At 40.4% G+C, this 24,895-nt stretch overlaps 1 protein-coding gene across 1 annotated transcript in view; it reads left to right on the top strand.

The window, feature by feature from the left end:
* The window catches only part of ptprt (protein tyrosine phosphatase receptor type T), a 531,138-nt gene that overhangs the window by 320,633 nt on the left and 185,610 nt on the right, over window positions 1-24,895 (top strand). Inside the window, exons 15-16 of the mRNA XM_050039413.1 lie at window positions 3,946-3,982; window positions 8,396-8,452. Coding sequence (XP_049895370.1) covers window positions 3,946-3,982; window positions 8,396-8,452 — 94 coding nt within the window. The remainder of the gene's footprint in view (window positions 1-3,945; window positions 3,983-8,395; window positions 8,453-24,895) is intronic.

The raw sequence follows: 24,895 nt of genomic DNA, 5'->3' as shown, positions 1-24,895 counted from the left end.
GAAAAAAAAGCTCAATGTCACTATGACCTTAAAAAGTCAAATTTAGAAGAATAAATGTACATTGTCAGTACCATGGGAGTGACTCTGTTCAAATGCTAAAGTGACAGGCGTCAGTGTCTGCAGCTGCTGCCGTAATCGTCTTTGAGGAAGACAAATGGGCCAACATGTGAAGGAGGCCAATCTCCGTGTGACAAGTGGGTTAGATACGTACACTTACTGGTGACAGCACATCATAGAGGGAAGAATAGAGGGAAAGACAGGAGCAGTGAAGAAATAAAAAGAGCTGGAATAAAGAAAAGCACACACCTCTTCAGGTGGTGACAGCCCATCAGAAAGAAAATGACAGAAACAGTGGAACCACGGGAACGTAAAGTGTGAGGAACAGAAAAGGGAGGGCACATAGGGGCTTGACAAAATGGACAACTGTGTGATAGATGGAGGTTGACAGAGGTGTTGTGACCTGCCCTGCTAGGACAGATTATTGAAGATATTAACCATTTTCTTTCAGACAAGTACACAGTTATTTTTTTACTTACTCTTTAATGTTATGTTTAATACAGATTCATGGACAGTTGAAAGAGTAATAAACCGAACAAAGTGAAACACAAGAGTAAGAGTGAAGGAAAATGTGTGTGTAAGTGTGTGATTGGCTGCCAAATGTACATGTGTACTTGGATAAAGGTGTGCAGCGTGTGTCCATCCTTCGATTTTGTCTGTGAATAAATCCAGGATGAATTTAATCAGCGCCAAACATGATGACTTATTGATCCTGATATTAATAATATTATTTTACATGTGTGTTTTGAGACTAATCAAGCTGGTCAGTGAATTGCAAAGTAGGACAAAATGAGAAACAGAGTAATAACATGGTCCCATGATCTTATTGATTATCTAAAAAGACCAATAACAGCATGGTGTGTAAGAATAAGGTGTGTGTTTACTTTATGCCTTTGATCCATGTATGACACGGTTTGCATGTTTTACTCCATTGACCACAAATTCTGTGTACTTAAAACTACTGCTGACCATGTTCTGACCCGTCACATATGATTTTATACTGATTCCTTGCTTGAAGGTTTTGTGTTCAGCATTCAGAGCATTAATATCCTCTTGAGACCCTGTGTCCTCATATGAGGACATCACATTTTGGGTTTACTTGACCTTATACATTATTCAGCTTCACTTAGGATGCTTCACACCTGCCCTGTTTGGTTCAGTTCAGTCAAACTCAAGTTTGTTTGCCCCCTCAGTGCGGTTCGTTTGGGCAGGCGTAAACACAGCAATCACATTCAGGTGTGCACCAAAACAACCGGACCGAGACCTTGAAGAGGTGGTCTTGTGAAGCTCATTTGTGGTCAGAACGTGTTCCGACCTGGATCTGAACCAACTGCAGTCACATGACACATTGTTTGGGTTAAACATGAGCATGTTACAGTCCTGGAGGATTATTAATGTGCACCTCCTCCTGTACTGCCTTAATATGCACATTCAGCACATCCAATGCATCAAAACATTGTTTTCTAGTTGGAGCCGCGCCTCGTTTTCAAACTGTATGGTTTGACTAAAATGAACAATGACAGCAATATAGTCCACGATGAGCAGCGCTAAAATCAACCTGCGTAGTTGTCCCTCCATTGTGACATTAGAAAGTGTCACATTTATCTTGCAAGTGTACTCTTCTTCAACGTTTGCTTTACTTCCTGGATTTTTCCCACATGGAAATTCTGACCAATCAAGAGCAGCTTTCTCACACAAGGCATTTGATCTGGTCCTCTTGTAAATGCTGCCGTGAGAACACGAACCAACTCTAGGAAACTATGCAACTTAGTCCCTGATTCGGACCAAGGCAAGACAACTCTAGGCCTGAAAGCACCCTTAGACCTGTTGTTCTTGTTCATGGACACTTTTTTATGCCATCTAGGGGTAGTAAGATGGCAGCCATCTCTGCCAAGTCAGTCTGCAGTGGACAAGGTCCAAAACCTGATCACATTTTTGGGTTGAAACTTGTTCATTTATGATTAATAACGTTTGTAGCTTGATATGGCAACAAATTTTACCAATTTTAGCAACAGTAACAAGCTAAGACACTGTTAATTAGGAAGTACACGTTTGAAGACACTGGAACTGTATCGTCTTGTGTGAGGAAATTGGGACTTTATTGTCATTGACAATGTTTAGTTTTGTATACTTATCAGGTCCTACTGATCCCAAATGGTTAGGAGAAATTAAAAATGCATACCAAACAAAAGTTCGGGTCTCAGGAGGATATAGCAGCAAACCACTGTTTGCTATATAAAGACAAAGTGGAGTAATGACGTCCTTAGCAGAGGATGAAGTGTTGTAATCCGAGCTTCTCTGTGGTCCCTTGTTTGTTGTGGTAAGCCAGTCCGGTTGCGCATGCATGTTAGTACACATGTGTATCCCAGTGGGTAGCTGTTACTTTGCACTGTGCTCATACAGAAAGCTTATTGCCCACCCTCCAGTTCCCCCCGGTTAACACTGTTAGCTCTATCAGCACTGTTGCCATTGTTTAGCTTTGTTTGTGGAGCTAGAACCATTAACCGCTGACTCAGCCACCTCCATGTTGAGAATAGAGTATGCTCTGACTTTCACATAAAGCCCCTTTAGGACAACCATTGACTTCCACTCATTTTACTTAACTGTAAAAATCGGGTCCACTCCCTCAGGTAACATATTCTATTGCTGAACAATTCATGACACCTTGCTGCCATTTCTTCTTTAAGCTTAATTAAAAGTTCTATGAATAAGTTATCATCAAGTGGTACTGCAGTTGTGAGCAGGAACTATTTTCAAAGTGACCACCGATGCGTTCAAGGACACTCAGTCATCAGATACTTGCAGACTTCACAGCCTTTCTAATGCAAAAAATGACAAAATTTGCATAATCCTTTTCACAGCATCAGTGTTGTATACTGTAATTTGGTTTTCTCATGTCTCTGGCTGTCAACACAATGTTTTGTGTTCATGAATGTCAGAGCATCTTCGAGAGCACCACAAAGAAAAATGTTGAAAATGGTCTCTACTTCTGTACGACACAACCAAACAAAGGACACTCTCTGTTTGACAAAAAGTAATACAAGCAAGTTTTTCATACTTTTAGATTAGCTACAGTGTTTTCAGTATGGAGAATATGAACTGAAATCAATGGCTGCCTGGAAGAAAAGTTGCATTATTTGTTGGAAACTGCTCAGCAATCAAAGAGTTATGAGTTGTTTAGGGGCCAACACGAATGGGTTGGATTTACGCAAGTGCTATGTAGTAGGAAACCAGACTTGCTTGAGTTTCTTGAAGACGTTTCGCCTCTCATCCGAGAGCAAGCTCTGAAGGTTAAGACCCAGCTGTCCATTTACATCTTAAGGAGAAGGGACATTCCTTCGAGGACAGCAATGTTCACATCTTGTCCACAGAAGACAGATGGTTTGAAAGAGGCATGAAAGAAGCCATTTATGTCGAACTGGAATGACCATTGTTAAACAGAAGAGGTGGCCTACAGTCGTGGCATCCTTTCCCAGACGACTTCACACCCATTCTCACCTGAACCCATCAAACCCTAACGACACACAAGATGGCCGGTTGGGTCAGTGACTCACATGTGATCTTAATGACTCTGTAAGGGTTCACACCCACACAGGATTTAAAGCCTGTGACTCCGCACCAGTCCATTAGAACTGAAGACACCTCTTGGATGAAAGGTGAAACGTCTTCTAGAAACTCAAGCAAGTCCAGTTGCCTACGATATTAGCACTTATGATTACCATGACCTGGATGACTGAGAATCTTCACTGACGGGTTGGATTTACAACATCCCACAAAGAAACAACACTTTTCTGATGATTATTTAAAAATGTAACACGTGATTCTGCTCGAGGGTTTTTTCCTACAAGTCACCTAAACAGTCTGTCTGTCTTTCTCTTCTCTCCACAGGAAACCAAAATCAACTGTGTCCGCCTGGCTAACAAAGGTATGAGCACCCTTCCATTGGTACTCAGCCAGCTCTTATAAACAATGTGATTTTACTTTTATGTCTGATTTGACTTCTTAGTGAAGTTCCTTCTGAAGTGTGATTAAACGACCCCCTAGAATAGTCGTACTGTGTTGCAAGTGTGTTAGATGAGGTAAACACACACACACATACACCCACTATAGAAAGAAGTGAGCCCACAACCTTTAGGCCAGGCAACCCCACATCCTAACCATGTTACTCTGCATGATTTCGTTGCATAGTGCTCTCTCTCTCCATCTCCTCTCTCCTAATCTTTCTCTTTTATTGCCCTTTCTGTCTTACATTCTCCCACCTTTTCATCCCTCCTGCTCTCTCTTTTTCCATCTCATACTGCATCCATGTTGCTCATCAGTGTATAAAGTGGAACATCAGGGCCATTACATACCGATTGACCGCCTTCATTAAACCCGATGGATGGAGGCTAAAGCGTTAGCCCCAGAACCCATTTCATCCTATTCTGTTTTGCTTTCCCCATGTCTCCCATCTTTATTTGCTGCTCATCTCGGGCAAATACACCCATTTGTGTGCCAGGCGATGTGCTTTGAAAGCTTTTCAGCTTGCTATTGATTTTCCTCACCTCGTCTCTTTTTTCTATTTTATTTTTTTCATCTGCATCAAACATTGATTTGATTTTTCCACATCTCCTTTCTCTGTTCTTTTACTCTCTCGCTCTCTTATTATTTCTCGTCTGCATCAAGCATTTATTGCTCATTTGTGCACATTCTTCTCTTTTATACCATGCTTTTTTCTTGCTCTATCCATTTCCAGGCTGTGTTTTTTATTTGAGTGGAAAGTACTGTGGGTGGAGGTCTACAGCGTGTAGACGCTGCTCTGTGTCTGTCTGCATGTGTGTGTATGCTTGGGAAAAGACATGCTTTTAACTTTGTGGCTGTCTTTCATATGACAAAAGGCTAACTTTTTTTTCGATATGTAAAATTATCAGTGTTCCCAAAACAAACTTTAAACCTACTGGAAATGTACTTTTTGAAAGTTTTTCATATGTGGGCAGTGTTCTGAGGCAATGCAGATGGCTAATTTTGCAAATGCCAATGACTAATTTATTTGTGATACCTGCTATCCACTCTCCACAGCAGCTCATTTCAGTGATAAACACCACTTGTCTGGTTCAGTGAGTTCTATTCAGTGAAATCAGCTGGTGTGGTTTTTGGTTAGACTAAAATAAAACTTACAGGCAGACATTTGGAGAACAATTGAGGTTAGTTATGTAAGCATCTGTCAGAGCAACCCAATTGCCAGAATAAAGGTTGGCATTGTACATTTCTGTGCACCACGGATATGTTGAAACTTTACATCTAAACAACGCTGTGGTTAGGTGTGGTTAGGTTTAAGCACAAAAACCACTTGGTGATGGTTAGGAAAAGATCATGGTTTGGCTAAAAATACCCAGTTTTGGTGCCCCAATCCCAGCTAGAAACATCCACATTTGGTGGCAAGAAAGCAGCTAAAAGCAAGCGATGACTTGCCATAAAATAATCAGTTTTGCTATTTGTTGGTGTCAAACAGTGGTCTGTAGCTTAGCAGGCGTCTTGCCTAGGTATCACGCCATCCACCATCCCCTCCGCCTTAAAGTCAGCTCATATACTGTGTCTCTTTAGAAAGGTTTATATGATACCTATGAAATACACAAATGTAACAGATCCGTGGTTTGCAGGAACGTACAATGCCAGCATTTTCTCTGCATCTGGGCTTGACAGAAGCAGAGAATCTGAGTGTAACTTAACAAACAGAGCCAAAGAACCATGATTTTGGCCAGGTCCTGGAAGCCTTTAGGAAAAGAGAACAAAGATACAGGAAATAATGTACCAAAATAATGTCAAGCTCTTTAGCAGTCTAACTGAGAAACCTCAAACAACCTTCCATCTGTAAAGCAGCCTGAGTCCTACTTGCCTGTAGCTGACTAGGTAAGGTAGTGACCTGTCTTTTGACCTGCTAAGATGGTTTCATGTGTGACAATAGAGTGCTGCAGGAGTGATATTTTTTTGTAGACCAACCAAGAATTCAACATCCTCCTGGTTCTTTTGTCAAAAAGCCTGTGGGATTTTTCCATTGGATTTTCGGTTATTGCGGAAAATAAGCTCTGTAGCAAACAAACGTCTGTTATTCTTACATTTTGTTAAGCAAGAAAATCTTTAAAAATGCAACACACTTTTATGTTTTCTGAAGCCTAAATGCAATCACCAGAAGTAAAAAGCAAACATTAGGCTATAAACAAACCAAACCACAGTTGCAAGACTTTCCATGTTGTCACCACAGCGAGGTGGTAAAGCTGTGTTCAGCGTCTCATTTAGCCACTTGTTAGCACTGACGTAAATGCTTCAAAATTCATGGGTGGGATATTTACTGACTATTTTATGTTACAGAACAAAACCACAGACCTTATTTCAGACATCTAACCAAAAACGCACTTCGAGACAAACAGGAAGTGCTACAATCTTACCTCATTTGCAGGTTTTAGGACTCATTCCTGCACCACTCTATTGATTTAAACTAATGCCAGTGTTAGGTGTCCATTCACATTAGTGAATAGATTTGTAACAGGATGTGGTCCTAAAGACCTGTACAACATTTTTCAATGTTTTCAAATCATTGCATGCCCATTAAATTGTGGGTAACCATAGCAACATAACTTTTGCTTGATACTGCCTTGCCAGATTATAAATTGCACTGAAATGGGCCTAACATTATAAACAAACCTTTAGAAATTGATATATGAATCGAGCATGTTCTTTTTTTTTTTAGTTTGTGAGTGGCCATTGGATACATGTGATGATGAACACCCAAGTTTCCTGATAAAGAAAACAATAAACTCCAGAGGGAAACTCGTCTATTAACTGTTTCCTTATAGGTTTCACTGGTATATCAGTAGACTCAATCATGTATCATTGTTTCTTTGGAAATTATGGTGAGCGTTACCTTACTTGCCTTCTGAAAACCTGGTTCTTTGGCTTAACCAACTGATGTTGAATTCAACCAGTGAGATCATGTCTGCACTCTGCTTCTGACAAATGTAGATTAGAGATAGGTTAGTTGTTACTTTCACCTTTCTGTAATGGCTCATGGTTGTCAGCCCCACCCAGTCCCATTCTGAAGTTGTAAAATACCGCCGCTTGGTCATTCATTTTGGCATCAGACAAAGACGAGAACAAAAAGCCACCCTTTCGCAGCAACTTCATATGCCATTGGGCGGCGTCAGTTAATGCCACCAAACAGTGTCAGTTTGAAATGCCACCAAGTCATTTAAGGACCTAGAAATTCCCTGTAGATTGGGATGGGTCCAATAACGCCGGACTTTCACCTAGTAGGCCAGTGTTTGCTTCCCATACGAACGTAGAGCCAAACCATGATGTTTTTTTCTAAACCTATCCATGTGCTTTTGTTGTACAATGAAATAAACATAATACAAGGTGTTTACCAACATTGTAAGTTTATTTTTAAAAGGACTAGCAGACAAGCAGAAAATGTACATTACCTGTGAAAAAGGAAATTGACATGACGTCCCAGAATGTAAATGTCAGGATTCCTAGCGCATAGAATGTAGACATGAAAGTCCACTGACCAAGCGGCGATATGTGACAAGTTGGGAGTGAGAATGTGTCGGTCAGCCATCCACATTTAAAGCTGATAGTCAGTGATCTGTAGGGAAACTGAGTGACAGTGAGGGCTAACTTAAGCCACCTAGTTGCCTCAATATAATTGTTACAAACTTCTGTAATCTAAAATGAAATTATTGACTGATCTGATTTTGTCCCTGGGTGAGCTAAACCTTCGCAGCAGAACCTGGAGGCCAGATCGTGTCTTTGCTCCAACTTTGCCACGCCACAAAGTTCATACTTTTTTTTCTTTCAACCATCACTTCATTTCTTTTCTCTTCCATTTCCTACTCCCTTTATTTTAATTAACCCGTCAAAGCCAGGCTGACAGACTCAACATACTCAAATGTTAACCCCCAGCAACACATCTGCATTCACTGATTCACTCTTTGGTAATAAACATCCTCAGCAGCAACACATCTGTTAGGCCTTTTCCTGGTAATGGAGCAGTCAAGATGCTCGTTGACGCTTCCTGGCAAAAAGTTCAGTCATATCCCAGCTCACATCTTGAGTGCTAGTTGTCCTATGGATCTTAATGTTCTAGTGCTATCTCTCACCACTGCCATTTCTCTCCTCTAAGACAGATTGTGCAATTGAAAACCAGGGAGATCTAAACCTTGATGAAATGGATAAAGAAAACTATACGTCTTTTTTTCTTAGACTTTTTTCTTCTTTCTTTTCTTTTTTTGTTGTTGTTTGTTTTCTCTCTTCCCTCTCTTTCTCATGCTTTCCGGCGGGGACGTGCGGCCCTTGGCCTTAGTGGTAATAGGTAGGGGACAAATAACAACGCCGTACATTCTAGTCATCCCAAGCGAAGGTGATTATTGCTTTATAGGCAGAATATTTTCTTCCCTATGTTATATTTTTTCATCACGGTACAACCATAAACACAACACGAACCCTGTTTCATTTCGGTTGTCCCCTGCCCTCCCCTCCTTCTCCTCCTCCCTTTTGTTTCTTAACTTTTCTCCTTTTTTTTACTCTTTGGTTTTTGTCTTTCCTTCTCATCGCCATCTTACTGCATTTGTTTGCATGTCTGCTCCGCTTCGAGTGTCGCTGGCTGTGTTTGAACGTCTGCTCTCTCTGTCTTGCACACACACACACACACACACACACACACACACGGATGCACACACACACACACACACACACACACACACACGGATGCACAGCAGTGAAACCATGCTGCTTTCATGCACAATCAATAACCAGGGTATGAGGACAGTAAGCTAACATTAGACTTTCTTATGAAAGGAAATGACTGAAAATCTATTTAAAAAAAAAAAGGAAGACAGCCATGAACTAAATTTATCTGTTCATTTTTATTGCTCTGTCTGATAAAAATCTGAATTAAGTTACATTACATAAGTTATAGCACATAATACGAATAAGTTATTACTGTAAGCATGGTTTCATTCTTACATGTACGTCATTAATTTAGTGAGTGATTTGACAGAAACAGATACATATGGTGGATGGAACAACAGTGGATGATGGCGATTCTCTTTCAGTAGCATTCATGATTACATCCCTTTACACACAACATGCACCTCCCCAACCCCAAGCCTTTAAAAGGACAGTTCACCTGAAAATCTGAAAATCATATTTGTAGGGCTATTTCTTAATTTAAATGGTTTTGATGTGAGTTTCTGTGTTGGAGATATCAGGGGTAAAGATGTCTGCCTTCTCTTGAATATAATGGAACTAGATGATGCTCAGCTTAAAAATACATTTCAAAAACTCAACAGCAATGTCTCTTTCCAAGAATCATGACCTGGTTACTCAAGATAATCCACAGACCTTGCTGTGAGCAGTTGTATGGAAACCGTAGGAACTATTTTCTTTCGACCAAATGACACTCATCAACACTGTCACCACGCAGAAGGAAGTGTGCATCTTCTTCTAGCTCACCTAGCACCACTGAGCTAGCGAAAGGTACATCTCAGTGAAGGAGGAAAGCATTAATGTTTACATCTCACATTGTCAGGAGCATGAGCCTCTCGTCCTTTAATACAGTGGTTCCCAACTGGTCCAGCCACGGGGGCCAGATTTCTCCTTAGTCATTAGTTCAAGGTCTACACAGTTTAATATATTCAGCATCATACTTTTGTTTGGCCATGTCGTTGAGCTAGTTTGCTGTCTCTGTCAACTATCTGTCTGTTAGTCCCCCACTCTACAGCGGAAACAGCACTTCAGATTAAAAACTCTGTGCTTGAAATTTACTGCACTTGAAAATAAAATGTGTCACTCGCGGTTCATTCAGAATCGACCTGTGACCCACCACTTGGGAACCAAAGCTTTAGTAAATGCACACTTCTTTCTGCGCAGTGATACGTTTGGTGGGTGTAGTTTGGTAGAAAGAAAACAGCTCGGCTTCAATCCACCAAACACCATCCTCCACTGATCGCTCAAAACCACTTCCCTCAAATCACTCCGCAGCCACAAAACACACCCTGCAACTCATTGCTTACATTGTGCTTTCATCATGAAAGTCCCTGGCTTTTCTTGTGACCATGAAATACTGAGCATACCTACACTTTGGTTGAAATGTTTCACTCACAGATTTAGCATTTGAACTGTTGTAAATGGGATAACAAGCCCCTGAATCAACCATTTTCTACCGTGATGTTTAGTTAACAGAAGTGGCCTTACATCTGAAAGAAAAAATACTTCATTGACGATGATCATCAGAATGTTTTCAAACCTTTTACCATCATCATAATATTAAAGGCATTTAAATACATGAATGGGTTATATGCAAAATAAGATATACAACATTTGAAAAATATGACCAATTACTGCCATCTATGTCACCAATATCTAAAAAAATAAAGTAAAATCTAATATTTTTTATTTCTTACATTGTTTGCTGTCAAAGGACCTCATGAGAATGAACTTGATTTCATTCGCAGAGTAAAGCCATTTCCTGTTTTAGTGTTCTTTTCAGTACAGCCCAGCTCTTTAAAATCCAATCCGCAACGTGTCATCAAAACACAGAAGCTAAACATTGTTTACCGAGCTGGATTTTATTTAGCAGCGCGGAGACGTGACAGCTGAATATGAATGCCATTCAACGATACAACAATCAAAATGTTGACTTGAGCAATGGCGACACAACAGGGAATCAGTCAACAGCAAGCGTAGTCGTAAACTGCTGTCACAGTTCTTTGTCTAGAATATGAGATGACTTCACACGAATACAATAACGCTTATTGTCCTGGGGGAAATTGAGGTTGCGAGGCCCGGCACAAAGAATTATGCATATCATGCACAACAGCGGACACAAGTGAAATCCTAAATTGAATAAAAATAGATTGTATTCATATGAAGCAGGGTTGCTTACCTCAATGCAGATGAAAGCTCAGGGCAGTGTTAGAATGGCATTTCACTGCAATGCTGAACATTGTACAGTTACTTTTTAACACTTATTACCTTCACAAATTAACGCTTCATACAGAATCCTTAATGAATGTTAGATAAATAAATAAATCAGTGCATCAAATTCAGTGACCCATTATTCAGTTATAGTACTCTAATGATTTGAACACATGTACAAAGAAGGCAAACAGCCACAGTTCTGTGTATGATGTATTACACTGCAGCACATCTGTGAGCAACATACAACACCTTGATGCATCTTTTGACTCTCACCCACTCTGCGTTGCCTGTGTTCAGCACTTCTCTAAGCATTCTCATTCAGCACTTTACAGCTTAGCGTTTGGCAGCAGCTAGCTACCTCACCGTTTAGCCCGCTTGATGTTGTCTAAACTGAGGAGAATTGAAACGTTATATTAATGGTTCTGCTTTGACACTGTGTCTGGGCTGCGATCGACTCACTTTCAGTTCAATCAGTTCAAACAGTGAAGTCAGAAAGTTGAATTTGTTGTAGCTTGTTTCTCCCACAGCAGAATGTCTGCTATTGTTCTGCTCGCACCAACTCTGACATCAAAAAGTTTGAAATGGGCAATAACAACCCAGGCTTTATAAATGGAAAATATAGTTTCACTACAGTATTTTTATTTTTGCCTTTACTTTTGAACAGATTAAGCTGAATATGAAACGAACACAGCCCTGGTTTTCTATCACTCTTCCTCTGTGCAGCACCAGCCAGGTGGCAGAAGTCCCACTTCCTTCATCTGCTCTGCTTCAGTCCTTCAGAAATGTATATTTCAACTGTTATGCAATAAAAACAAGTCTATTCAACACAAATATCTAAGGCTGAGTTTACACTGCAGTTTAAATTGTGCCATCTCTATTACATTCCTTTTACACACGACATAAATCTGATCAAGCAAACTTTCATCAAAATTTACTTAATTTATGGACCAGAGGTCTCCTGGGTCAAAGTCCTGTACTTGCTTGACCCGACCATCACCCCAACCGAAACCATATGTAGACTGTCGCTCTTTATACTGCATCACCTTATTTCCTTCTATATTGCTTTTCACACTGCACATTCTTCGTCCCTTTTCGCACACACATTGGTAACCCAGGGTTAACCTTAATTCAAGGCTATATCAGTCATACTGCACTTCTGCTTGCCCTGGGTTAAATGTCCTTTGGAAAATGATGCACTGCTCGTCTTATTTTAATGTTGCCATTAGCAGGGCTTCATGTAAGAGGGGTGCTGAAACATTATAAACAGAGAGAACAGCAGAGAGCTTTATGCAAGCCTTTCCCCGGACATATTTTTGTTGTAAGTTAGCTAGCCTCCTAGGTACCTCCATAGTAGTAGTAGTAGTAGTAGTTACCATGGTCACAATGCAAACATGAAGCATGCACGTTATGATGGATTGACCAAGAAGTTATGTCAATGGACAATAATGTGACACAGATTCTATTGGCTCTGTGTCATACTGGCAACTTTTAGTGTCGTGTTTAGTTGATTTCCAGGGAATATCCCCACAGTCTGGAGGTTAACTCTGCTCCAGGCTTGTTGGGGTTAGCACACTTTGGAATGTGTTAGGATTGTGCCAATGTGAAAGTATTCTTAGCCCCAGGCTAACAGCTCACTTAACAATATGTTAACAACTCACCTAGCCTGTGTGCAGTGTGAAAAGGGCTTTTGCCCCCGTCATACGAGGGAGGACAGCGTGCAGTGCGTAGGTCACGTGATCACAGCCTCTTGGTCCAGAGCTATGTTGGTTATATACATATTATAGTTCATTATTTTTTGTAAGTATAAATATAAACAGTGATTAAGAACAGCCAGCTGTAAACTATCGAAGCCAGCGACTGAAGCAAAGGCACAAAAAACATTGCTACTCCTAGCACATGTCTTTTTGACACACAACGGTATCAGTTATGAGCTGCATCTTCCAAATCAAGTGAGAACTGAACAAGAGAATCTGCAGCTACGGTGTCACTCAGCCAGCTTGGTACCAGATCATTTTTAATGTTTTGATTGGCTGAAGGGAAATAATTTTCCACGTGATGCCCTTTTGCTCATTGTGGCAAAAGCGCAGCAGAAAGCGTGCATTGATAAGTTGGACTTCTTCATCGGCGGTGTCTGTATGCCTTGCGCGTGTTTGTGTCCTGTAGCTCACAGGAGCATCAAACCCACCCCTTGTCATCCATACACTGGTATTATGTGTCAGCTGCAATTCCCATTACCATTAGTCCTGAGGTCGATTATAATTGGTGGTGTACAGAGTCGTGTTGTAACTGACTCTGGCGCTGCAATACTGATGCAACATGTGGCTTGCTATTTGTGTATGTGTGTGTGCGTGATGTGAGTGTGCGTGATTGAACTGCCAAACTGAAACGCTGAAGGAATCACATCTGAATTATCTGCACCATTGACCGACACTACCTCACACACACACACTCACACACTCTCACACTGTTCTTTACAACCTCTCCTTTCCCGTCATCATTAAGTGCCGCCTGCTTGCTGCTTAGTGAGTCAGTTTGCTCTCTGAATTTGCACCAGATTGAGTCAGACTGTTAAACAAACAAACAAAAGAACTCCTCAGGGGTGTTTGTAGGTGAATATCTGGCGATGATGTGACATTTTAAGGGCACAATACCAGTCAGCAATGGATGAAATGCTGTTCAAGCTGTAACGGGGAGCACGCAGGGTTCGACGGCATCTCCAGCTGACAGAGAAATAGAGAAGGAGAGAAGCCGAGAGACAGGGAGAGTCAAAGAGAAAGAGACCACGATCCAGAGAGGAAAGGGAATAAACCCCAAGAGAGAAGGAGAGGATCAAAAACCAAGAGAGAGGGAGAGTGACACAAACCGACTTGAGGAAAGTCAGAGTAAAGAAAAGACAAATTCAGCAATGGAGACAGGCTCAAGGATTTTTCCTGTGTTTTCTCCCTTCTTTTTCTAGCATTGTGTATGCAGACAGGTGTACCTGCCTCGTTCTCAGCCAGACAGACATTGTGGCGAATTGTTGTCTTATGCTAAATTCGCCCTTCCAAGTCCGCCATGAATTTTCCATCTGCTCCACAGCGCAGCGACAAAATGTTCAATTGTCCCTGCGTAAATCTTAGGGCCCAGGTCGTAAAGTACTCAGCAGCATCTGGGGATAGAGATGAAGTAAGAGGGAGGGATGAAGGGAGCAAGGGAGGAAAGATAAACCAAGTGGAAGGGAAGGGAGTGAAGGTATAGATAGATAGATAGATAGATAGATAGATAGATAGAACATGGAGACTCAGGACGAGCTTTGAATTTATGAACTCTTAAACTCACTGCTGAGTTCAGTGGGCTGTTTGGGTTTCTGTACTGTAACAAGTGGAGTCAGGCATCCAGGCAGCTTTTATTCTCTGAAGTAAAAATGACTTTGTGAAAATCAGAGCCAGATTGTGCTGTTGGCTGGCCCTGTAGTTATTAAAAGTTGTTTGATCTCAAGATTGGTGAGACTTTGATCAAGATTAAAGTTGCTTAACTTTCCAGTATTATACACTTGGGTCTTACTGTTGTTGTAATGTAGCTGATATCTATTAGTTGGAATACAAGCTTGAAATGCTCATTTGGAACGAAACAAAAAACTATGGTGTTTGGTGCTGTGGGGCAAAAGAAAAACAAGCTTTAAACATGTTCTTTAACAAACAGTAAACACTTTTTGTGGGAAATTATTAAAGGGAGCAGCACTCATCATGGTCTGCCTACAGGCTGAACTTGGACGTAGCTCTGCAGTGCAAACCATGCAACAGATTATTAGACAACTTTTGATTTTACCTCCTAACAAATGCTAAAAAGTTAAATGGTTTTCAGGTTGTTGAGTGACTTGGACTTATGGACATTGATGGTTGTCAAAAATGCTACAATGTTATCCTACCCACATGTAAATTGACCCAAAGTACAGCAGCTAATGCTAAATTGTTAAAGAAAAGAAATAAAGGATTAGCAAAATAGTAATAATAATAAATGAAATAAGATAAAGAAAAATATACACCAAACACGCAGCCCTGTAAAATCTAACTAGTTGATCATTAAAAAAAAAAAGGAAACTAATTTCCTTGAAAAAGGTAAGTAACTGTAACTATCATGCAGGATTTATACTTCTGTGTCAAATCAAAGCCATACCCTATGCCGTAGCCTGACGTGCACCTCCCCAGAACAGTAACTACAGGTCGCAGCAACGCAGACTCCTGTTTATTTTTGTAAGCTGAAACAGTTTCCCCCAGTGGAAAGGAAGCTTTTATTTACTTTGTTTACTTTAATTTCCACAAAAATAACATTTTAAGTCTTGTGTGCGATTTATCCTGGCTTCATATGAGCAGAGGAAATCTTGTGTGCGATTTATCCTGGCTTCATATGAGCAGAGGAAATCTCGTCTCATTGCTAGGCTACTTTGTAAAATGTAAAATGCCATAGGCTTGTGCTAATAACGTTAGCATGTTGTATTTGTTTGGACAGTTGTTTTGTCAGTGAACCTTGTGAGTTGTAATGGAGCTGAATTTTGTAACGGTGAACCTTGTGAGTTGTAATGGAGCTGAATTTTGTAACGTTACCTTTGTTAAATGTTGCTGTTGCTCCTGGCTTCATATGAGTAAAGAAAAAGTCCGCTAGCTGCTAGGCTAATTTATACAATGTAAAATGCCATAGACTTGTGCTAAAAACATTAGCATGTTGTATTTGTGGGGAAAATGTGGTTTGTCTGTGAATGCTGCGAGTTATAGTGAAGCTGATTTGTGTACTTGTGTTAGAAATCATTGCTATTAAGCCATGTTTGATGTGTGTTTAATGTGTGTTTTGAATCACTAAACTTTACAGCACTTCACAGAAACCCCATCGCTAGCTAGTGTTTTGGAGGTGTAACTTCAGAGTGACACAGACACACCACCGCATAAGTATAAATATGGGCCATGTGTGTAGGCTTTGGTGGAGGCTCTGCATAGAGCTGACACACAAGTATAAATCCCGCTTTTGTCTAAAGTTATCTTTACTTTAAATCTTATTGTTATGCTTACTTTATATTTTGTTGTATTTACTCAGTTTTGTGAAGTTGTTGAAACTTAGAAATTACAAGAAAAATCATGTTTTGTTTTCTAAGTGGTGGCAACTTAATTACACCAAGTTATTTTTGACTTAACCGACCCATTTGTGTTTGGTTAAGTCAAAAAGAAAACTGATTGTGGAATTTAGGAAATGGATTGCCTCAGATAAATCAAGACAACAAAAAATAATTAGTTTGCTGGATTATATTTTATTCGACAAAATGCCAATCTGAGCACCATAAGCCCAGTGTTTGTGGAAACAAATTAAATTATACTTTTTAAACAAATCCACTATTAAACCTTTTAAAATTATCTTTTAAAAAATTCAGAAATATTTAGACTAAATCCAACTTTGCTTAAAATTTCAGCAGGGCTTTATCACAAATATTAATATTGAGTATATTAAAACCAGCTCACAAGCTAAATTAATTTGTAGTAAGCATTCTCTTTAAAACAAAACTCATCATCAAATGGATTTATGCGAAAGGCGTTTTACTCTGAAGGTAAAAAAGCAAGCTATACAACTTGAGTTGTTGCTAACGTGACTTTAATGATGTCTGTGGAAAGTACTCCAGACACCATAGGTTCTTCTGAAAGCAAAAGTCCATTAACGGCTTAATGCCTTGAAAAATTAACACATTATTTAAACCATAGCAGTTGTCATGAAATTCTTTATTTGAAAATAAATTCCAGATTGCATAGTCTCATGGAAGATGCGCACTATTGCACAGCAGTCTGTAGCTCTAAATTAACTGACTGTAAACTTGAGCGTTTGGCACAAGGCACTCACGTTATAAAGCCTGGAGCAGCTGTTATCTTCTTCCATTTATGATAACATATGGTTGTGCATCAGTTTTAGTACTCTTCATAAAAAAAGTTTTACATTCTATTTCACATAGCCATGTATGCTGTTGAATATATTTGGCCTGCTTGGCAGTTATGGAGAAAGTAATGAGTTACTGAGTCCAATTAGTTTTCAGTATAAATCTACTGTTCTGATAATATCTTTATAATTAAAGTCCTTCCAGTGTGTTTATTGCAACCGACACAGAATCAGTTAGAGATGTGTGATGTGTCACCTTTTGGTTCCAGGTTGTTTTTCTAATCTCAAGGCCTTACCTTTCCACCAGCCTTGGTGCTTTTGTGGCTGTCAGTTTACAGCAGCTGTGCCCTAACATCCAATTCACTTTGGCCTTTGGCTGTGTTACCTTGTCAGAAACAAATTTGCTTCAAGAGCGAATCAGACTTCTATTTGAACACAGCGTGTTTGTGTATCCTCATAATTGATTTGGTCATCATACGGCATGTTGCATTGCATTTTGGGATTGTTTTCAGAAAATGGGTACAGCGGGGATATAGAGGCTGTCATGTAGCTGTCAACAGATCGGCACTGAAGAGAGAATGGATATCATAATACACACACTCGTACCAAGATGCAAAGCCATCAAACACTCACAAACAGGACACACATACATTCACTCGCTGTATGCTGGCGTTTAACCTATTTACACAGAAGCTGCACTTCCAGTATTTTCTGTAAAATGGAATGGAATTTAATTCTTAAAAATGCAATGTATCCACTAATAAATGCTGGTAAAATACAAGTGAGGCCGAAAGGATAGCTAGTTCAAGTCCTCGTCTGGACCAAATATGGAGTATTAATATCAGCACCCCCAGCTGCCGGATTGAATAAAATAAGTCAGCAGGTCAAAGTCCTGTACTTGCTTGACCTGACCATCACCCCAACCACAAAGTCCTGTACTTGAATATCCCCTTCAGGATTGATAAAGTATATTGTCTTATTATCATTATTTGGGCAACAAATGTTTTTATGCTTCCGTGGTGGCGACAGCTGTAGCCGTAGGCATTATGCTTTCAGGTTGTCCATCTGTCCCGTTCTGAATATCTCTAAATATGCGATAACTCAAAAACCCCGTTTGAGGAAAATGATTCCATTTTAGCACAAACGTCCAGCTGGACTCAAGGATGAGCTGATTCAAATTTGATAATCAAAGGTCAGAAGTCAAGGTCACTGTGACCTAACTAAACACCTTTTTGGCCCTAACTCCAGAATTCATATGCTAATTATGACAAAATTTCATAAAATTGTCTAATCGACTATAATGAAGAGGTGATGACATTTTATATCCTAAAGATATCCGTTAATGTACAGTCCACTGGGATGAATGGTCCCACCCATTTCCAGTTTAAACATAAGTGCTTTATTGTAGGCAACTGAACTTGCTTGCGTTTCTTGAAGACGTTTGAGGCGAAACATCTTCAAGAAACGCAAGCAAGTCCAGTTGCCTAAGATAAAGCACTTATGATAACATGACCTGGATGACTTCACCAACAAGTTTCCAGTTTAAACCACACCCATTCCGAGTACAGATACAGACATCAATAATGTAGTTGGTTGAACAGATACAGACACAGATATAGAAAATGGTGTACTCACTCATCCCTATTGTCCACCATCATGGCTGCATTTGACTCTGATAGACATGGATGTAAACTGCAACCTGGAGGCATAAAACTGCAAGGTGGTAATTGTGTGTGTTTTTTGTTTGTTTGTCTTGGTTCTTTTTTCAAACGGTCAACAATTTTATCCAGGTTATGATATAGTTGATATTGTTAACACCATCTCCACCCCCGCCCCCAAACCCCCAGATAATGCAGCATTTAAGTGGTTTTACTTATTTAAAGCGCCAAAGTACTTTGTAAACCCTGTCCTGCTGACCTTAACATTAATGTCAATGTTAATGGAAACTGGTGTGTGNAGAGAGAGAGAGAGAGAGAGAGAGAGAGAGAGAGAGTGAGAGAGAGAGAGAGAGAGAGAGAGAGAGTGAGTGAGTGAGTGAGTGAGTGAGTGAGTGAGTGAGTGAGTGAGAGGAACGTGGACACCACCACAGCACTGACCATTGTTTACTAAGTTATGCAGACACAAGATATGTTAATCCATCACCATCTGACTGCATATTTAAACACACACACACACACACACACACACATTCACAAAACTAAAGGCACATTTACAAAAGCACCTAGGTACACACAAACACAGACACACAGAGCGCTGCGGCAGCATAGTTCAGATTAGTAATCCTGTTAAACACACTCAGCCACGCTAACACTAATCCACAGACGGATGCACCCCGCAGCTGCTGACAAACAATACCTGAAAACTAAACCTTCACATCAACCCTGATATAACACACACATGCACTCACACAGAGTACACAACCTGAGTCACACACATGCAATTTGAAGAGGTGTACATATGCTTAACACACACATCCTCACATCCCCCAAATTTATAGCCAACTTCATTATTTTAGTTTTCATTTAAATCCTTTACACAATAAATACATGATAAAAGCTAGAAAGTCAGTCATCGCTCATGCACACTCGGACATGACACACAAACACATTCATAACCAAACAACAGATTAAAGGGGAAAAAGTTCATTTGTATGTTACACACACGTATACACACACACAGGCATAAGATGCACCTACGCTCAAACAGCGGTCTGTACCTGTTACATGTACACACACAAACATGCACACACTCAGGAAAGCAGCATTTAATATGCCATTCAGGGCCGCTGCCGTGCGTTGGTAGCTGGGAGAATCAATCTTCTCTCCATTTGGATGAGATTATGTTTTTAATATCTCCGGTTTTACCCATAATTCCTCCCTGATAATTTTATCATGGGCTCCGTGTAGGCGAAATAAAAAGAAAAAAAGTGTAGAGAAATGTATAAATGAAAAGGATATTACAAGTGCACACATACACACACTCTCTCACACACGCAGCTTGTGTGCATTCAGGAACACAAGACATTCTGGGGATTAATGCCAATATCATCAGCAGTGCAATGTTGTCACAGTTATAATGGCAAACACTGAGGAAGCCCCCTTTATTGCATTATCTTTCTTCTATTCTGCATGAAGCTGCTCGTCCTGAGACATAAAACAGTAGGACCAAATTAGTGTATTCAAACACAATACTTTACTCCTCTCGGTTTTTAGGATTCATGTAAAGTAAATGCCATCCTGCTCGCAAAAACTCTTCTCAAAGTAACAGTGTTAATCAGTCAACACAAGAATAAAAGAGTAACACTATATTTGTCATGTATTGTAAAGTCTATTATATTTGACTGGGCCCAGACCTTTGAATCCACCTCCTCCAATGAGTTCGATTTGACTGATTCATCTGGCATCATGATATGAAACAGCAGTTTATTGGTTAAAATAAAAAAATGACCAATGAGCGCAGCGGTGGGACTTGATTAGCCAATCAGCACCATGGTCGGGACTTACATCATTGTCAAGCTGTTGTTGAGCGTTGTCAAGTGGTGTGTCACAACCAATGAGGAGTAGTAACAACAATGGTGAGCGCTATAGAAAAGATAGATGCTGCTATCGAGGCTGTTATAAATCGTCTTCTCAATATGGCTAGACAACATAGTTCAAACAGGTGTGTCGGCATTTCTACGCATCAGTATGGACTTTAACTGACATTAGAGTCAGTCGAATATATGGGTGATTGGTTGGGGAAAATCAAACCCCCGTACCCCACAGTAATTAGTCAGAGTGGACACAAACAGTGCTTCTCAAAGTCAAGGACGAATCCTTAAACCGCCAAATTTCAAGGATGCTACACCATGAAATATGGCTGAAGGACTGTTCCAGTGTCAAGGATCCTTCGAATTCTACTGAGGACCAAGTCCTTCCTTCAGAGAATTTTCAAGGATGCATGTATGTATCCACAGAGGGTATGAAGTACCCAAAATTCTTTGCGCACAATTTGGAAATAAAGGCAGGGCCTCTTCAATGGCGCACACCTGGGCACTTCCTAGCGAGTTCAAATCTGTGTTCACTGAATGCGAGGAAGGAGTCTTGCCTAGCCTCTGTAGGACCTAACTTACCTAACCGGTCCTACCAAGAAAGAAGTGTCCTAGACTTTGAGAAGTGCCAAATGTTAGACTGAAGATGGAAACAGTGTGTAACAAGCTGTCAGGTCTGCCTGATATCAGGCACGTAATATGTAGTATAATTCAACCCGGTCTCACTACAAAGTCGTCGAAATCCAGCGCCTTGGCAGTGACTTGCAGCGCCAGACACTGACGAAATGCGCATGATGCGCGGAGGGTTGCCATTATAGTTTAACAGCCCTCGGCAGTGTCGGGGGGAAACATGGCGGGACATGTGTGAAAGACCGAGTAGGGCGGGTGGTAGGGGTGGTAGATAGTTCCAACAAACACTGACTTTCACCCAGGAGAGCAATGTTCATGTACCGCAAGATTTTAAGGCAAACCCTGTTCTTTTTTTTCCTGAACTTGTTGCCTAAACCCAACCACGTGCAATTCAGGATGTTGTACTGATGTAGTGTGTTTTCTTTGAAACTGACTGTATGTAAACAGTAAATTTCCTGTGAAAACATAAGTGAATTTTGAAAGAAGACAATGCATGTAACAGGCAGAACTTGACATGATGTCCCAGAACGTCAACAACTAACACACCCATTCATGTTGTATGTGGATGTTGAAGGTCCATGACCAAACATTGATATGTGACGAGGTCGGAGTGAGAATGTGTTGTATAATTAAATAAAACAGAACCTATTTTAGACCATGGTTACTGTTGAGGGGGAATATTTGAATAGTATATCCATGTCCCCAAAAAACTCCTACCTCAGCAGTGCAGAATCAAAAGGAATACCTGAATAAAGACATGAAGTGTTCAAACAGTTCATCTCTCCTCTCTCTACATGAACTGTGCAACAGAGACCTTGGAGCCAAATTTAATTTAATGCTTTTCTAAGGTGCTTTCATAGCAATTGAAAAATTCTGTGAATAGAATAATCTATTAAATGTTTCTTTTTCTGAATATCAATATTTCTGTATTGTATAGCATTGTGATATCACTTCCCACCATATTTATGAGCTAGACAGTCAGTATCTGTGTGCTTATATTCCCTTAACACACCAGTTACTGTGTTGTTGTCCATGCCTGCAGTATTCCCCTGGTAGGACAGCCCTATCATTGTGAAGGCCAAGTGGTTGTGAATTCTGGCGTCTGCGGAGATAGTCAGAGCTGTTATACCTCTCAGATCGATATTATGTACTTTTCTCCTGGGAGGATTTTACAGGAAAAATAAAGAATTTAAGACGCTGCTCTGGCCATTACCACACAGGCGCACCCCATTCCTCTCTCCATTAAGCTCCTACAGACGGGTGATGTTGTGTTCAGCAAGAATACAGGTTGATTGTGCTTACAAGTACTGTTGTATTGTTAAATCACATTTGAGAAAGAACATTGTCGTTTGTTTTGCGAAATCATCTATATTTTTAAGTTGTTTTTTTTTCCAATTTCAGACAATATATCACACTTTAAAAACACATTCCCCCTCATCTTAATGTTTTTTGGCCATGGCAACATTGCCCATTATAAGGTAGTGAGGGCAAGTGTCAACGAAGACCTTTTCAGGTTGTGATGCATAAAGAGTAATGATATTGGGTAATTATGGAGACTTTTTGATCACTGGAGAAACAGAAACGGTGGTTGAATACATTTCTATGATCAAGTCCAAACCTTTAAAGGTGACAGTTTGATGTTTTCAGTCTTATCAACATTTTTAAAACATCAAAGTACACTGTGGCTGATAACTAAAGTCCGCTCCTCACACTTAACAAGCCCTATTTTAGCTCAATGTTTATTCAGTAGAGATGGAAACTAGTAGATAATCAACCTCCACATACTCCAGAAGCCCTGAAAGGCAAGGTCAATTTTTTTGTTCTGCAGGCAATTTCCTGTGTACAAGATATTATCTCCTTCAGACCTGAAGAAGCCTCTTGAATAAGAGCTGAAACGTCTTCAAGAAACTCAATCATGTCCAGCTGTCTACACTATAGCACTTAGGGTGATCATGACCTGTATGACTGAGAATCTTTTAGGCTGACATATTCATGGTGCGAGTATATGTAATGCATGTGCTAGCCTAATCTGAATTTTATGGTGGTGTCGTATCAGTAACATTAGTGCAAAAAAACTTGAATTCATCTCTCTTTCTCTTGCTCACTCACTCTCTTGCTCAGTAGATTGCATATAGGCATGCGTGGGAGCCCAGACAATGTGAGTTCCAAACCCCACTCAGACCAATGGTTTGCGACCAAATGAAACTGGCTGGTCTGAGCTCGACTTAAGCCGGCTGATGGTGTCACCTGCAACTCAGCTGGTCAGATCACCTGGCTGGTTTTAGAACGTAAAGCACGTCATCTGTTTCAGCAGCCAGTCGGCTTGTAGTGAAGTCCACTGGTCAAGTCAAAATTACCACAGATGGTGTATTCGCTTGCTCCGTCTGTTTCCGTTCTCACAGTGAATCGCTGCTGCTGCTCGCTGTATGTGCTCATTCTCATTGACAGCTTAGTTGGCGCTGGTTATTTATATTATTGTGGTGTATTTATTATGAGTATAGTCCATCTGATGCTTGTTTTGTTTATGTATTTCGCCTTTTCATCACCACTACAAATGCAACTGTAGCCAGTATCTCACTATCACTATCGTCATTCATATTTTAAGAAGCTACAAATTATATTCAGCTGCAAAATAAACCTGAAAAGCTGCAAATCAGAACAGAAGTACAGAGAGTTGTTGCATAGAGATGATACACAGTCTCATGTAGTTGCATTGGTGTGAACAGGCAGGTTTTTAGAACGTTGCAGAACGGCGCCTTGCAAGTACTTGGCTGTTTCGACTCGTCTCGTCACAAATCTTTGGTCTGAACTGGACTTTATAGTGGACATTTGTTTTGTTAACTGAGAAAGTAAAACTTTTTGTTGCTGAAGCATTCAGATGAACTTTATGTACTCTTTGTATAGTGAAGCACGTCATTCTGCACGACTTTCTCACTCTTAAAACAGCCTAATTAAACCAAAAAGTTTATGTATTAAAGATGGGGTAGCATCTGGTACATAGGAGATAAACTTAGGTTTTAGCCAACATTGCCCACATTTTTTTTCTTGACTTTGCCTGTCAGGACTTCAGTAACATGCTGTTATTCCATGTGCTGTAAAAAAAATTTGAGACAACACATAATTGGATTTATATTTTTAGCTTGGACATTACAATTAGAATCACAGATTTAAATTGCTGTCACCTTGTTCCATATTACCCCAGACTGGCATGTGTTTATGTGCTGGATGTTGAGGTGTAGTTAGTGTCAATTCCTGGGACCATAGTGAGATGTTGGAACAAAACCCTGCTAGACATTTCCATTTGAGAAAAGACGAGGACATTACCTGGCCAAGCATGATGTTTAGATACGAGGCCCTCTACTGTTCCAACTGCCTTTTTAGGGACCTGATATGTGCCAAGAAAATAATGCCCACACCAGCTGCCAGTACCGGTAGCAAGACAGCAAGATGGATCCATAAATTTCACATACTTATGAGCCACCTGTGAGGTGAGAGGGACAATACAATAATAAACGAGGCCAGGGTGTCCTCCATATTGTGTTTGCACCAGTTGTCAATCAATCCTACTTTGGTGTGACTATTTGCTTCGTCTCAACTTTTACCCCCTTGTTACTGACGCAGTCGCATTAGATCACTTCTCCTCTGCACCAGTCAGAACCTTGTCACAGTTCACCTGATTGGCTGAGTGGCTCCTGAGCCGACCAATCGCAGTGTTAAATGAAGCTGAACCCGTCGGCAGATGGGGTCCTCTACAGTTACATCATGAACTGTTGAACCCAATCACCACGTAGGCCTGTGAAGTGCGAACAAATGGGGTCACACTGTAATGTG

The sequence above is a fragment of the Epinephelus moara genome, chromosome 24 (assembly GCF_006386435.1).
Source record: "Epinephelus moara isolate mb chromosome 24, YSFRI_EMoa_1.0, whole genome shotgun sequence".
NCBI lineage: Eukaryota > Metazoa > Chordata > Actinopteri > Perciformes > Serranidae > Epinephelus > Epinephelus moara.
The sequence above is the reverse complement of the archived record's forward strand: the minus strand, read 5'-3'. Positions and strand labels throughout refer to the sequence as shown.